Here is a 15,826-nt window from a genome sequence, read left to right as displayed (position 1 = left end):
AGGGCTACTGGTTATACATAAACAAGACAATCCTAAGTAATGTTAACACATCATAAGGTCTTTCAAATTTTCTTATAAAGTTTAATTAAAACTTTTGCAATAAAAGGGGCACATAATTCTGAAAACATTCAGTATTGGTAAAGCATAGCAAGTTACATGAATTCATTTTGGAGACAGAGATTTGAGTTTCAATATAAGCTTTGTACTGCATCTTATGTCTTTAATCTCAAACTCTTCTATAAAAAGGGGTAACTATAATGTTATAGGTTTGCTGTGAACATTAACTGAGGTAAAGCACTTACCACAATGCCTAAACAGAGTGAGCACTCAGTAAATAGTAAGCAGTAGTACCCTTCCTTGGTTAGAGATTCCTAAAAATTAGCATCTGCACACAATTCCCTTTACCCAAGCCATTTAGTCCTAACCAAAGATACTCTGTTATTTAATAACCGGATACACCAGAGGAGCTCATTTATTTTTTAAAAATTAGATTCTTATTTCAGAAGTAATACATTTCTATTTTAAGAAATATGTGGAAAAACACCTGACCTTTCTATAACTCAGGCTCCACATCTCTAAAATGAGGGACTTGAACTATTTTAGAGGACACAAATTGGGGGTTAGGTAGCCAGAGATTTGCTTGGCCTGCATAGTATTAAAAAAAAAAAAATGCAGTCAACATCTAGAAATTGGGAGAGTTAATAATACACACACACACACACACACACACACACACACACACACAGTATTTCTGGTTTCTATTTAATAACTAGAAGCCCGGTGCACGAAATTCGTGCACGGCGGGGGGTTGTCCCTCAGCCCAGCCTGTACCCTCTCCAATCTGGGACTCCTGGAGGGATGTCCGACTGCCCGTTTAGGCCCGATCCCAGGATCGGGCCTAAACGGGCAGTCGGACATCCCTCTCACAATCCAGGACTGCTGGCTCCCAACTGCTTGCCTGCCTGCCTTCCTGATTGCACCTAACCGCTTCTGCCTGCCAGCCTGATCACCCCCTAACCACTCCGCTGCCAGCCTGGTTGATGCTTAACTGCTCCCCTGCCAGCCTGTTTGCCCCCAACTTCCCTCCTCTACCAGCCTGGTCACCCCTAACTGCTGTCCCCTGCAGGGTTGATCACCTCCAACTGCCCTCCCTTGCAAGCCTGGTCCCTCTCAACTGCCCTACCTTGCAGGCCTGGTCCCTCACAACTGCCCTCCCTTGCAGGCCGGGTGCCTCCCAACTGCCCTTTCCTGCTGGCCATCTTGTGGTGGCCATCTTGTGTCCACATGGGGGCAGGATCTTTGACCACATGGGGGCAGCCATATTGTGTGTTGCAGTGATGATCAATCTGTATATTACTCTTTTATTAGATAGGATAGAGGCCTGGTGCACGAGTGGGGGCCAGCTGGTTTGCCCTGAAGGGTGTCCCGGATCAGAGTGGGGTTCCCTTGGGGTGTGGGGCGGCCTGAGCGAGGGGCCTGTGGTGGTTTGCAGGCCAGCCACGCCCCCTGGCAACCCAAGCGGAGGCCCTGGTATCTGGAATTTATTTTCCTTCTACAATTGAAACTTTGTAGCCTGGAGCGGAGCCAAGCCTGCTGCTCCCTCGGGGGCGGCAGCCATTTCTGTGGCAGTTAATTCACCTTCTACAATGGAAACTTTGTAGCCTTAAGCAGGTGAGCCCGGCCAGGGTGTGCGGAAAGCTTTGCTTCCCCTGTTGCTGCCGGCAACCCTGGCCTGCTCTCTCAAGCTCCATTCTGCAGCCATTTGTTTGAATTTGTTTACCTTCTATAATTGAAACTTTGTAGCTTAAGTGGAGGCTTAGGTCTGCAATGGCTATTGGAAAGCTTGGCTTCCTCTGTTACCTGGGAAACCTTGCTCTCTGTGGCTGTAGCCATCTTGGATGGGATTAATTTGCATACTCGCCCTGATTGGCTGGTGGGCGTGGCTTATGTAGCGGAGTGATGGTTAATTTGCATATTACCATTTTATTAGAGAGGATAAAAGACCCAGCAACATGGTTTTGAGTAGAAACTGCAAATATGCACCCCTTACTAAATTATAACAATACCTATTCCATCGTGGAAATAGGTACCATGCAATCATCAAGGTGCCTAAAATCAAAGTAATACCACAGAGCAAGAACCTGAGTGGGCAAAGGACTCTAGGAATCCAACATTATTTAGGTGGTTGGCCTAAACTCAGCGAACAAAGAACTGTTTTATGGCTATAAAACCTGAACAATAAGTACAATTCTTGACAATACATAAAGTCGAAGTTAGAGCATAAGTTACAGCAACTCCTTAAAAATGTCCTACTAGGTAAGATGCAACTCCTCAGTGGGAAAGTCTACAGAATATGGTTAGGGGCCAGTTCTCTCATATATGTCATGTGCACAATAATTACACAGTTACCTATATTGCTATTGTATTAATCACCTTTGACTGAAGCTTATTACAGAACAAGAAGTTAGGAAACCACTGTACATGAAAAGGCAAGTTTCACAAGGTACTGCCAGGAAGCGTCCATGGGTTATACAGATACGTCACCAAGATGCAGGCAGGATCTTCCTGTGGTTTGTTTGCCTTGCCCACTTCCTATTTCAGTTTTGAACGTGTGCTGATCCCTAAGCTTCCTACAGCCCCCTTCTCAAATAGCAAACCAAACTCTGAAGCACACATGGTAAGAATCTCTCCTAGGATAGGCCAAAGGTTCCTGTAGCTACATGAAGATTAGCAAGGCTCCTAAACTGACCAAGAGGGCCTCATAGGGCAAGCAAACAAAAGCCAGGTGGTGGCAGAACTAAGGGCTCCATGGACAGGCCATATATGGAATACGGCCGCTATTTCTGGTAACAGCATCCAGGGAGCCAAATGGGGACTCATGACCTAGTGCTTTTCAAAAAAAAAAAAAAAAGTGGTACCTAGATATAAAAAAGGTGTATAAGTGTATGCGTGTCTCTATATGTGTGTTCTAGCAAGACAAATACACATGAAAATAGGCAGAAAAAAAGAGTAACATTTTTGTGTGCATGTCAATCCCCAAAACAGTACAACATTCTAATTTTATTGACTATCCATTATGTTAGACAACAACCAATTTAGGGATAATTGTCAACTTCTTGACAAGAGAAATGTATTCATCAGTTCTTTCCAATATACCATCTGATAGGCAACTTGGTAGAGAAAATAATATGGACTTTTGATAACTTAAAGACCTTCTGAAAACCTGGCTCTGTAGCTATAAATCCTGAACAAACAACCTTTCTGTCTGCTTCTTCTTCACTAAAAGAGGAATAGTAACACTCTTCTTCACAAAATTGGATTAAATGAAACAATTTTCAAAAGTAGCCTAACATAGTACCTAGAAAAGAGTAAATACCCAATAAATGTTAGTTCATTTCCTCATCCTAAGAAAATGTTATCTAAAATAAGATTGTCCAAATTAAAGCATTCACACAAATGTTTTGATATTTTAAAGGATCAAAATTATTCTTTTTACTCCATTTCTCTGAAACAAAACATTGGCTTTTTAGTCAACTTTTTGAACACAAATGGTGAAAATAGGCAAAATATAGGAAATAAAGTTACCCCAAATTTTGACATAAAAGTTGACTCTATTTCTATGTGCACTCAAAATGTTAGGAAGCTTTATTTTTGCAGATAGAATAGTCTTCAACAACAGAGCAAGAGAGGCTCTCACAGCTTAATATTGTATCAAATTCATTTATACAAATGGTCATTTTTTATAACACAGCTAATACACAAATACACACTACAGAAAATTAAACCATTATAAGTAAGGCTAATTTCCCTTTGTCTACCACTGAGGTAATCAATGTTGTACATCTTTTAAAACCTCTTCCTGTGCAGTTCTCATATACATATAGAAAAAACAAAACACATGATACTATACATATGATTCTGACCAATTGCTTTTTTTTAACTCAACAATACGTCAAAGTTGTTTCCTTTCATACTATGGATACACCTCTTTTTTTTTTTTTTTAGCTACTATAGAAGATATTTGTGAATATATTATTTAGCTATTTTCTACTGATGGACACTTAAGTTGTCTCTAATTGCTTTGTTTTATCAACAAGGCAACATTAAACATCTCTGTATATGCCTCTTCTGCAAATGTACAAGTGTTTCTGTAAGGTAGATATGTAGATATAGAAATGCATAGGGTATATACATTCAAATTTTAACAGATACTGTCAAAATGCTCTCCAACACTGCTTTACCATTTAAATTTACAGCAACAGTGAGGAAAGTACCTTCTCCCTAAATCCTCACCAAAAACTGAAATTAACAAAGTTTTGTTTTCACAAACGAGTGACTTTTTAAAATTTGTATTTCCTTGGTTAAATTCTGTTAAATCTTACCAGCATTTTCCTTTGTTTCCTAACCTTTTGTATCTCCTTTTCTGCGAAATGCCTGGTCATATCCTTTATTTTTCTAATGGCCTTTTCCTTTTTAAAGTTTGCACGGACTTTTTATATATCATGGACACTAACAAAGACAGATGCAGTATAGCATAGTAGGTTCAGAGTAACAGGATGGACTGTAAAGCCAGCCTGCTCAGTTTGAATAACAGTTACAACACTCACTAACTGTCTGATCTTCATCAAGTTACTTAGTTTAGCTATTCTGAGCCTCAGTTTCTTCATCTGCAAAATGTGGACAATGACTGTACTTATAATTACTGTGAGGATTAAATACGTTAATATGCTTAAAGTGTGTTAAAAGTGGCTGGCACAGAATAAGTGTTATTAACAATATTAAGCTGTTTTCTTTTTGTCTGTAGGATTTGCTGCAAATATTTTCTCCCAAGCTATTGTTTATCTTTTAACTCCAGTTTATAAGTCTTCACTTACCTTTCCTTAAACAGTTCTTTCTCCATCTCTATTCTAATATCAGAAATTACATAAGTAGATGAAATCAACAACTGATTGCACTCATTGATCTCACAATCAAGTTCTCAAGAATCAAGTTCTCTTTGACTGCAGGCATCAAAGTTTTCCATTAAAAAAAAAAAGATAACTTCCTTATTGCATAAAGCTTTCCCATAACCAGTAAAAATAATAAGCCAGTAGAAAAAAGGACAAAATAAATAAACAGACAAGTTCACACAAAAAATGGAATAATGGCTCTTAAAAATATGAAGCAAAAAAAAAAAAAAGAAGCAATCCTTGACCTCATTTAGAAGAAGTGCAAATTAAAACTACAAACTAGACATTTCTTTTCATCTTACAGACTAGTAAAGATCAATTAGTTTTAAAATACACATTATGTGGGTGTAAAGAAACAGGCATTCATACACTGCAGATAGGACCATAAATTGCTATAGTTTCCAAGAAAAGCAGCTTGCTATTGTCTTTACAAATAAAAATGTACATACTATTCAATTCATCAACTGAATTCATAAAATATAGGAATTTATCCTACTGACAGGCACATATACTCATATTAAAAACTAGAGGCCCGGTGCACAAAATTTGTGCATGGGGTGGGGGTGGGGGTGGGGGTGGGGGTGGGGGAAGGGAGGCTGTGGTGTGTGTCCCTCAGCCCAGCCTGCAACGTCTCCAATCTGGGATCCCTCTCACAATCCAGGACTGCTGGCTCCCAACTGCTCGCCTGCCTGCCTGCCTGCTTGCCCCTAACCGCTTCTGCCTGCCAGCCTGATCACCCTCTAACCACTCCCCTGCCAGCCTGAATGACACCTAACTGCTCCCCTGCCGGCCTGATTGCCCCTAACTACCCTCCCCTGCAGGCCTGGTCGCCCCCAACTGCCTCCCCTGCTGGCCCGGTCACCCCTAACTGCCCTCCCTTGCCAGTCTGGTCGCCCCTAACTGCCCTCCCCTGCTGGCCTGGTCACCCCCAACTGCCCTCCCCTGCAGGCCTGGCCCCCCTCAACTGCCCTCCCCTGCCGGCCTGATTGCCCCCAACTGCCCTCCCCTGCAGGCCTGGTTGCCCCCAACTGCCCTCCCCTGCAGGCCTGGTCCCTCCCAACTGCCCTTCCCTGTTGGCCATCTTGTGGCGGCCATACTGTGTCCACATGGGGGCAGCCATCTTGTGTGTTGGAATAATGGTCAATTTGCATATTACCTCTTTATTATATAGGATGACACACATACAAGGTTATTTATTGTAGTAATGTTTGTAATAGCAAAGAATAGAGACAACCTAAATGAATATCATAGGGGACTGGTTAAATCAACTGTGGTATATCCAGATGATGGAATATTATGCAGCTGTTAAAAATGAGGCAGCTCCCTAGATAGAAAGAGGAAACATATTCAAACTACTATTGTTAAGTATAAAAAAGCAAGCCCTTGCCAGTAAGCTCAATGGTTAGAGCACTGGTCCACACACCAAAGGGTCACGGGTTTGATTCCTGGTCAAGAGCACATGCCTGGGTTGCCAGTTCGTTCCCTGCCCCATCGGGGCACATGTGGGAGGCAGTCAGTCGATGTGTCTCTCTTATGCCACACTCTCTGAAAAGCAATGGAGAAAATATCCTCAGATGAGGATTAACCAAAGAGGGGGAAAAAAAGGAAAGATAAAGAAAAAAAGCAAGATGCAAACAATGTGTATATTTTGCTATTACTTGTATGGTGTGATACTCATGCATTTATGCATGTAAATATTAAATAATCTCTGTAAGGATCACACAAAAAATTGGTAATGCTTGTTTCTGAAGAGGGAATGGTTAGGAGGACAACAGAAATAAGAAAACTTACTTATCAGTGTATACCCTTTTGTATCTTACAACAAGTATTTGTATTGCCTAATCAAATAAGTAAATAAATCTTTTTGAAAATAAACAAATTAAAACCTCCTTGTGATCGCACCAAACTTTCCATTGGTCCCCTTTAAATGGTCATGCACACAGGAGGTTGCTGCCACTCAGGTAATTTGTGGCTAGTCTGTTCAACTGGCAAAAGCAGAGGTTTGCTATCCTAGCTGCCCATTAGCACCCTCTGTGGAAGGTTTTAAATCTACAGATGTCCAGGTACCACCCCAGAAATTCTGATTCAGTAGGTCCGGAGTAGAGCATGGGCATCAGAATTTAAATTCACAGGTGATGCTGATGGGCAGTCAGGACTAAAAACAGCTGAGTTAGAGCATGACACAAACAGGGAAGCATCCAGGCTCAATCTCCACTCGTCAGTCTCATCACTAATCCTAACCACTTCACAAAATTCTTAAAAAGGAACAGATGAGAGTGTGTGTTGATAACACGAAAATCTATTACCACTGGATATATCACTAGATAGGCAGTGCAATCTTCATACATTAAATGTAGTACATCTGCAACATTAGTACTAATGAATTCATCCTATGTAGCATTTTAGAAAGAACTTTGATAATACTAGTGAACTAGTGTCCACAGGTCATAAACTGTGTGAACTCTGACTGTCAACTTTATTTGTAAAATGAGGGGACAAAACAAGAGACGTTCTCTATCTTCCAGCCCTAAACTTCTATAATTCTCTAATACAGGGGTCTAAAAAGCACCTATTGCTTAGTTACACTTTAGGATAAACTAGTAAGGAACTTTTTCATTCCATTCACAGCCTAGGTCCAATTCACAGTCCAATGAGCTAGTGCCCTACAACACATATATGTATTATGTACTACTGAATAAAGTAATTAACACTCACAGAAAAAAAATATTTTAGGATTCAAACAATCTGATCTAATAAACTTAGATATTTTTTAAATAGTGTATCTTATGCCAAAAAGGCATACTAAATAAATTTAAGCATTAAAGTAAAAGCATCTGATGCACTGTCTTAAAGTAAATGGGTCAAGTTTAAAAGAAATAATCAAAGACTAGGTGCTAAAAGGGATCTTAAAGACCATATCCAAACCTCTCATTTTACAAGAAAATAGGGACTCAGCGAAGTTAAAGAATTTTTCCAAAGTCATTCTGTCATTAATGATATTCTTAGAAACATGCTCTTAATAAAAATTTGTCAATTATTATTCACTGATGTGTACTGGTATAACCTTATAAGGTATATTACTTTAGAGATTTTTGATATCTAAAACTGAAGATATATGATAGGAATTTCTTACTATACATAAAAAGTTTCTTAATTTACCTTAATCAATGGCTATACAATAAAACTGTTAGAGCATAAAACTTCATTAACACATAAAACATGTAATTTGATATTATTGTCAAATAATTTCATAGAGAACATTAACTAGGAAATAGGATTAGCATCTATGATTAAAGGATAAAATGATAATTTTATTTTAGCTAGGTTAGTTCCACAGTCTCTTAGAGTCTACTCAAAGAGTTCTAAGTTAAATTAAAAAAAAAACAAACACAAAGAAAATCTATGAACTCATTGAGGTTTACCTCCTGTCTTCCGCAGAGCAAATGATTAGCAGGCTGCTCTGTGAACTTTTACAAAGAACCCTTTTCTCTCATTTCTATCCCTCTGAAAGATGGATTCTTCCTTCATTCTAAATAACTCATCTCATTTCAAATTTCTGACAATAATGAATTCTTAGCATGAACCAACCCTTTTTAAATCGTCTCCTCTATTAATTTATTCAATAACTTATCTCATTTCAAATATCTGATAATAATGAATTCTTAGAACGAATAAACTCTTTTTAATCTCTCCCTCTCAATTATATTGTATGGTCAATAAAATGTTTTGATTTATATTTTATTACCAAAAAAACTCTCAAACCTGCCATGACAAATAAAAATATTTAATGGGTGAGGTGTGATTGTGAGATTTTTCTTTACTAGACTCAGGACCAATTAGTAACAATAATCATGGATTTGAATATTGTCAGGTAACAATATTCAAATCCACTAATAATGAGCAATCAAAGCATTTAGAAAAATTTAATCCTTTTTCTAATGAGGCAACTTTGGCAACAGTTCAAACCTAAGCTCAGCTGGCACTGTGATTTTGAAAGGGATGAACTTTCTGCCACAGATCATGCAGTTTTCTCTTAATAATACCATCTCTTCTTTTTTGTTTAGTTGTAAAATTTACAAAACACTTTCCTATCTTGTGTCTCAAATCCTTCTCAGGAAAACACAGTGAGAGGCAGGGCATTTTCTAAAGGCCTATTCTGTTCTAGGCACCATGCTGACACTGGGGTAGTTTTTTTAAAAAATGAGTAAGAATAAATTCTACCTTGGAAGAGCTCACAGTCTAACAAAGAAAATAATTTTTATGAAATGTGCTAAATAATAAGGAAATGGACAAGGAATTTTGATTCCTCTGCAATACAGACTTAACACCTTCTCTCCAGGGACGGGGGTCTGACAGTACCCCAAAGAAGAGACATGACATGGAGATGACATGGAGCAGGCTTTTGAAGGATGAGCAGTTCTCAGACATAAATATATGGGGTGGAAAAAAGGAGAAAAACACTCCCAGGCAGAGGGAACAACATGTACATGAAGCATTATTCCCATTTTAAAGATGAGGAAGATAAGCTCAAACGTAAGTGAGCTGCCTAAAGTCGTCACATGAATAATAATTAACAATGTAGAAACAGAATACAGGTCTCTTCTGATTTTAATCAGCTTTGCACACCAGTAATGCCAGTGCATGTTGGATAAGAACATCAAATAAAGATTAATTTTTATCTCCTACTTGACTCCTTCTTCGAGACTCTGTCCCAGATTCTGGGGGAATAGGTTTTATTTAATCCTCAAATCAATTCTGTGAGATAGATATGTCTTTACTATCCCCATTTTACACGAGAATAGAGGCACACAGAGATTAACAAAAGTTGGAAATTAAGTGACTAACCTGACCAAGTATCCGTCTATACTCCAGCATACCCTACAGATCCTTCTTGGCCAAATAGCCTAGGTCATTCTTCATCTGAAGATGATGTCAGGGAAACCAATTAAGTTCTGTGACACATCATGTTCCCAAATTTGATACCACACAACACGTCTCAATGTTCACACAAATCCTCAAATTTGGCTCCCTTATAAATCTGGTCTCTCTTGAGCAGGTAAACCCACAAATGAGGTGACACGGGCTCTTTCAGGAAAGTTTTACAATCCGATTTAATTAGACAAGAACAAACTTAACAAAAAGCAGTCAACAAAAGGAAGGACAACATAAAATAACAGCACAAAGCCTGAAAGTATAAAGGAGAAAGCCCCAATTCCCTTCTTTTGCTTGTGTGTGGGTTTGTGTTATTTTTGGGAGCAATGCAAAATGGCTTCCTCTGCACTAGCTAGCATACCTGCCACTCACTGCACGGGAGTTCAGACCAGAGGATGGAGTCTGAAGTAACCCTTAATTTCTTTCAAGGGTTCACATGACAACTGTAGGACATCCAACAACGAAACCTGCCTCTTGAATATTAACCACGCGGACCATTTGGAACGGCCATGGTTTCCTAGGGCACTAAAAGGACCTCGGGGAATTTGGGATCAGCCTGTAAGACAAAATATTGTCAGCAACACTGGATTTGCTAATGTTGATAATCTGAAACTGACACCACAAAATGGTTTTTCCATCTGCCAACCGAGTAGTTCACCTTGTAAAGTATATGGGAAAATTAATACATACTGGAATGAAACCCCTAGAAAAGGCTATGGACTGTTAGCTCTAGAACTTTAAATATATATATTTACCAACCCACCCTCACTTTTTTGCTGATATGATCTGGAGTTGAAGGGTCCTACCCCAGTTTAGGAAAAAGGACATTTCCTCTCAGGCTCCCCTTTCAGCCTTATGGGCCTCCAATTCTCCAGATCAGACTCTCAATCAGCAGTTCGGAATCTGCCAGCACATCTCCAGGCTAGTGGACACTATCAGGCTTTCCTCCAAGCCCCCAGTATGATGAAAAGGGACGCTGACATGATTCCCCAAGCTGCTTAGTATCTTCAGCGTCACAACCACCCTCATCCCATTTCTGTGACTTTAGCACCTGCTAGTGCCTCTTCCATCCCCCAACCCCCACCATGCAAAACCCACATGTCAGTTTCAGGGAAACAGAAAACTGCATCTCTTCACAGTGTTCTGAAGGTCAACCAACTCTGGATTACACCAGCTAAAAGGAGGGCCAAGACATGGCAAGGGAGGTGGGGGGGGAAACTTCATATACGTGTCCTGATACATTTTTTTTTTCTATGAAGCAGACACTCTATGATCTGAGCTATAAACTCAGCAATTAAAAAAGCAAGAAACTGACTGAGATAACAGAATACTTTGACTACGGTTAAAGGGGTAATATTCCTAGCAATTGGATGATTAAGCTTCACATCTGGGTAGTGGGGTTGCTAAACCATAGAAACAAATTTGTGTGTTTTTTTATTTGCTGGCCCAAGTACACTTGCAGTGGTATCTCTTACTGTGATACCTTTGCCATGGAGCGGAGCAGGTGAAAGTACGGGGCAGGTTAAGTTCTGGAAAGAGCCCAACCCTCAAGTCCAGGGTATAACCTGCAGCCATGTAAATCAGTGAGGCTCCAATGGAGAATGCCTAGCACCAAGTGACAATAAAATGTAAAGGAGTAAAAAAAACTGGGAAAATTAGATCGAGGGGGAAACTCTGGCCCACTTATAGTTTCCCCAAATATTAAATTATAAGAGTTCATACCCTAGAAGGTAACTTCAATTTGGAGAAGTTAGATACAGACAAGATTTACTTTTCTGGTGTCATTTTCCAGGTTTTAAAAACTGTACTTCTGAGAATAAAAAGGTGGAAAAGTTTAACATACCTGCCTCTGAGGTTTAATAAAATCTGAAAGACTTGCAACGGCAGAGCAACTTGAAAAGAGGAAAGTGGGAGAATCCAAGCTCAATTAATACTACTACTTATTCGGAAAGAGGAAAAATTTACATCCTGTGTAGGAAAGAGCATTGTTTGCCATCTTAATGTAATTTGATGTCCTTCATACAAAGTAACAAGTACTCCTCCTAACTCGGGGTTATTATTGCCACGAAGCACGTTGCGTTTGAGAACACGGAATAAAGAAAATGTGACATTTGACAAAGGCAAAAATAAGTTTTATTGATATAAATTACAAATAGAAAAAAAAAAGTGTTTCCTCTGCATACGATACTGTGAAAAAAGAAAAAAAAAAAAAAAAAAGGCAACCTGACGCCAAAGGGTTGTTTTCTTTCCAAAATAAACGTCCAAATGACTGGACCCAATAGTCTGGTCCATGGTAATGCTCAGAGCCTCTAAGCAAAAATTGTGTATGAAGTCAACTCGCACGGCTCGTTCACAGAGGTAATTAAATGCATGAGAAGGAAATGAATTAAGTGGGTTAAGTGCTGGCTGGAGGAGTGTGTTTTGAGACCTGCTCACAGGAAGCCACTACATCCTGCCCGAATTCACTGTCAGGCACGCCGTCTCTCCACTCCAGTCCCCGCCGCCGCGAGCCGGGGCGAGTACAGGTGTCCGGCCGAGCCCCGCCCCGGCCCGCGGCGCGGCGGCCCCCGGAGCCCCGCGGCGGCCTGTTTCCTCCCGGTCAGGGCGCCTCGTCCAACCTCGCCCCGGCCCGGGAGCCCAGGACACAGGCAGCCCCCTCCCCTCGGGCCAGCCCCGCTTCCCCGCCCGCCGCCTCCCCCCGCCCCTCCGGCCGCGCCTCCCGGTAATTACCGCTCGGCTCCCACCTCCGGGCAGCTCCGGGGCGCCCGCACCGCCCGCAGGCCTGCGTCTCCGGGCGGCCGGAAGCGCCTCACGCCCCCGGCCCGCGCCCCCGGCCGCGCCCCGAGCTGGGACGTCCCCGCGCCCAGGCCGCGCCCCCAGGCCGAGCCCCTCGCGCGGGCGCTGCCCAGGCACCCCCTCCCGGACGAATTCCCGGCTCCGCTCCCTCCGGACAGGGCACCCTAGCCCACGCCGCCCCGTCCGGGCGCCGCCTCCCCCACCACACCCCCCTCCCAGCCTCACCCGCGCCCGCCCTCCCCGCGCGTCGCGCCCGGGCCCCCTCCCGGTCCCGCGACCCCGGCGCGGCGCGGCGCCAGCCCCTCTCTGCGCGCCCGCCGCCCCCTCAGCCCCGCGGCCGCCGCCGCCGCTGGGCGGGTCCCGTCAGCCCAGCCCCCGCTTACAGATCTTGCCCCGCAGACTCTGCAGCACTCGGACCTCGCGATTGTCCTCGTCCCCAGCCTCGGGCTCTGCCGTCGCAGCCGCCGCCGGCGCCTCGGAAGCCGCCGCCGCAGCAGCATCAGGCGCCGCCGCCGCCGCCGCCATGGTGCTGCCCGGCCCGTGCCGCAGCCCCGCCGCCTGCGTAGCCGGCGAGGCGGAGCTCAGCGGCCGAGTGAGGGCGCCGCGCGCCTGGCCCCGCCCCCCGGCCTCGGCCTCGGCCGCTCGCCCCGCCCCCCGCCCCGCCCCGCGCGGCCCCGCCCCGCCCCACCCGGCCAGCACAGTCCCCGCCGTCCTACCCGGAGCCCGGCCGCCGCCCCCGCGGGAACTGCACTCCTGGCTTTCCTGCTCTTTGCCCCATAAAAGCCGAGGCGCTAGCCAAGCGCGGCTCCCAGGTCCTGGCTGCGAGCAGCCTTGAAACCCGCTTAGAGAGGACGCCGGCCCTCCCGAAACCCCCAAGTCCTCCTGGGACGTACGCTCTGCACCGGCCGACTTCCCTCTCCTAACTGCCTGTGGAATAGGGTGGAATTAGACAGTTCGGTGGACCTCAAAACCCCCACATTCTAAAGGAGCAAGAGGTGCATTAGAGATTCCCTCAATAATATCCGTAGGTCCCCCACCCCCTAGCCACACACTACACACACATCCTTATTTTTAAGTAAAACTACTGCTTTGCAAAAGCTGGTGCAAAAAAAAGGACCCTAGTCCCCAAGTAGCACATGAGGACAGTGCCTGACACCCACCCGCAGAGAAATTGTGAAGCCTTGATCACCACTTGTGTATTTCGGAAACAGAACGAAGCAGGGTTGGGTTTCTCCGCACCCCCACCCCCTCCAAAACCTCCCCTACAAGTGGGTGGGCTTGTTAAAAAGTTGATTGACACTAAGGAAATTTGTCTATCTTTGACTAGTTGTTAGCTTTATTTCAAGGGAACTCTATACAGTGAGTAAACTGCATGAATAATAGCCTGGTATGTGATGAGGAAGATGATTTCCTGGTCTTGAGGTTGTGCCCTGCATTGCCCTAAGAAGGAAGAAACTGTGACTTAACCGGGCCGGGTATTTGTTTTCCAGGGCAACAATAGGAAGCAGTCAGTCTGTCGACAAATATTTTTTGAGAGGCAGACTTAGGGATAGCCTCGGAGACTGCACAGCGGGTCAAGGTGAAGAGAGTCCCCGCCTTCCAGCAGCTCAGTCTGTGGGGAGACAGAAAGGGACAGAGGCACTGGGAGAAAAGAACTGAGATAAGGAAACTGGGGGGGGACCTTCCTGGGAAATGCCCTGCAGAGTGAACTGAAAACAAGCCAGGAGAGGCAGAAACGTGACGAGGAGGAGAAGGCCCTGTGCGGAGGCTGGACAGCCAGAGAGACTCGCCTCTGTAGGTGGCTGTGGCTGAGGAGGGACCCTTCAGGGTTGGGTGTGTTGCTGGTGACCTCTATATGGGTTTTACACATTTTTGGAGAAAGTCAATTTACCTCCTCTTATGTGGGTGTTTTGCTGTCATTTCAAACAATAAGTCCAAAACTTGATTTCTTATTTTTCTTTCCAAGGCTGAGCTCACAGCCATATTCTGTTATCTGGGCTAAAAACTCTGACTGTTTTTTGTGTTTTTTTTTAATCCCTTGTCACCATATGTTTTCAGTTGCCACATCCTTCTGACTCTGCCAAAATCTCTTCTCTCCCTTCCCTTCCTTCCCATTCCGTCATTGTCCTTGTTAAAATTCTCGCCATTTGAATAGTACCGACAGGTTACAGTGTTTGTTTTTGTTGTTTTTGAAAAGACATGAGCTTATGAGACAGGCCGACTTGGGTTGGAGCCTAATTCTACCACTTTGACATGTGCAACATTTGGGCAAGTTACTCTGCCTTTCTGAACCTGATTTTTTAACAGCAAAATGGGAATGCTATTCTTACTCTCCCTTCTCCAAGGAGTTGTTCTGAGCATTAAATAATGACTGATTGTCTGTGTGTGGAGCACCTGATGGCATGCTGGGCATGTGGTAGTATTCACTCAGTCAACACCGCCTCATGCTCCTGTCTAAGAGGTCTCCCATCCTCCTACACACCACTTAAGTTATTATCTTCCTAAAACAAAAATTGGAGCTTGTCACTCGTCAGCTCAAGAAAACGTCAATGGCTTGATTCACCCCTGGAGCCAGCCAGTCAGCTCCAGGGCAGGTCATGAAGAGTGCTAGAAATGACAGAGGAGGAAAGTTAAAATCCCCCAGGCAAATGTCCTCTGTCGGAAATGGACCCATCCTACCTACCTCCTCTTACCCCCGGCCACACTGAGTCACTTTTCTCTCGGGCCCGCCTCTGTTAGTGTCCACCTTCTTCCTGCCTGGCCAAGTGCTGCCTCAGCCGTCTGTCCCCTTCTCTCCCAGACAGCGGTTCTTCTCTGTCCCTTCCTGTGGCACGGAGCACTTCCCACGTGGAGTTATGGACCTGTGTGCTTGTTTATCTCTTCTCCTGGCTTCGTGTTTTTAACTCCCTCAAAAAAATATCTGTTGAATAAATGGATCCAATCATAGTTGCTCATCTACTGCCTCTACTCGGCAGACTTGAAGTTTTCCTGCTTTGAAAATTCTGATTTGTAGTTATTATTCATTATCATACCCGTCCAAATGGTTAAAATGGGAAACTTTAACAATATTCTGTAATTTGAAATTAAAAGCCACTTTATAAAGTTTTGTTCCCTTCTTTACAATGATCAATATCTATACCAGGTTCTCC

General features: G+C 43.5%; 1 protein-coding gene across 4 annotated transcripts in view; it reads right to left on the bottom strand.

Moving 5' to 3' along the window:
• Positions 1 to 13,227, bottom strand: part of RASA2 (RAS p21 protein activator 2) — a 121,656-nt gene extending 108,429 nt beyond the window's left edge. For 3 of the 4 annotated variants that reach the window (XM_079794677.1, XM_079794678.1, XM_079794679.1), the window contains exon 1: positions 13,061 to 13,227. In XM_079794677.1, the coding sequence (XP_079650803.1) occupies positions 13,061 to 13,202 (142 nt within the window). In that variant the 5' untranslated portion in view covers positions 13,203 to 13,227. The remainder of the gene's footprint in view (positions 1 to 13,060) is intronic. The other variant, XM_079794680.1, reaches the window with a different exon arrangement.
• Between the last annotated feature and the right edge of the window lie 2,599 nt (positions 13,228 to 15,826).

This window comes from Cnephaeus nilssonii (assembly GCF_951640355.1).
Source record: "Cnephaeus nilssonii genome assembly, chromosome: 17".
NCBI lineage: Eukaryota > Metazoa > Chordata > Mammalia > Chiroptera > Vespertilionidae > Cnephaeus > Cnephaeus nilssonii.
Note: the sequence above shows the minus strand (reverse complement) of the source record. Positions and strands in the feature narration are given on the sequence as shown.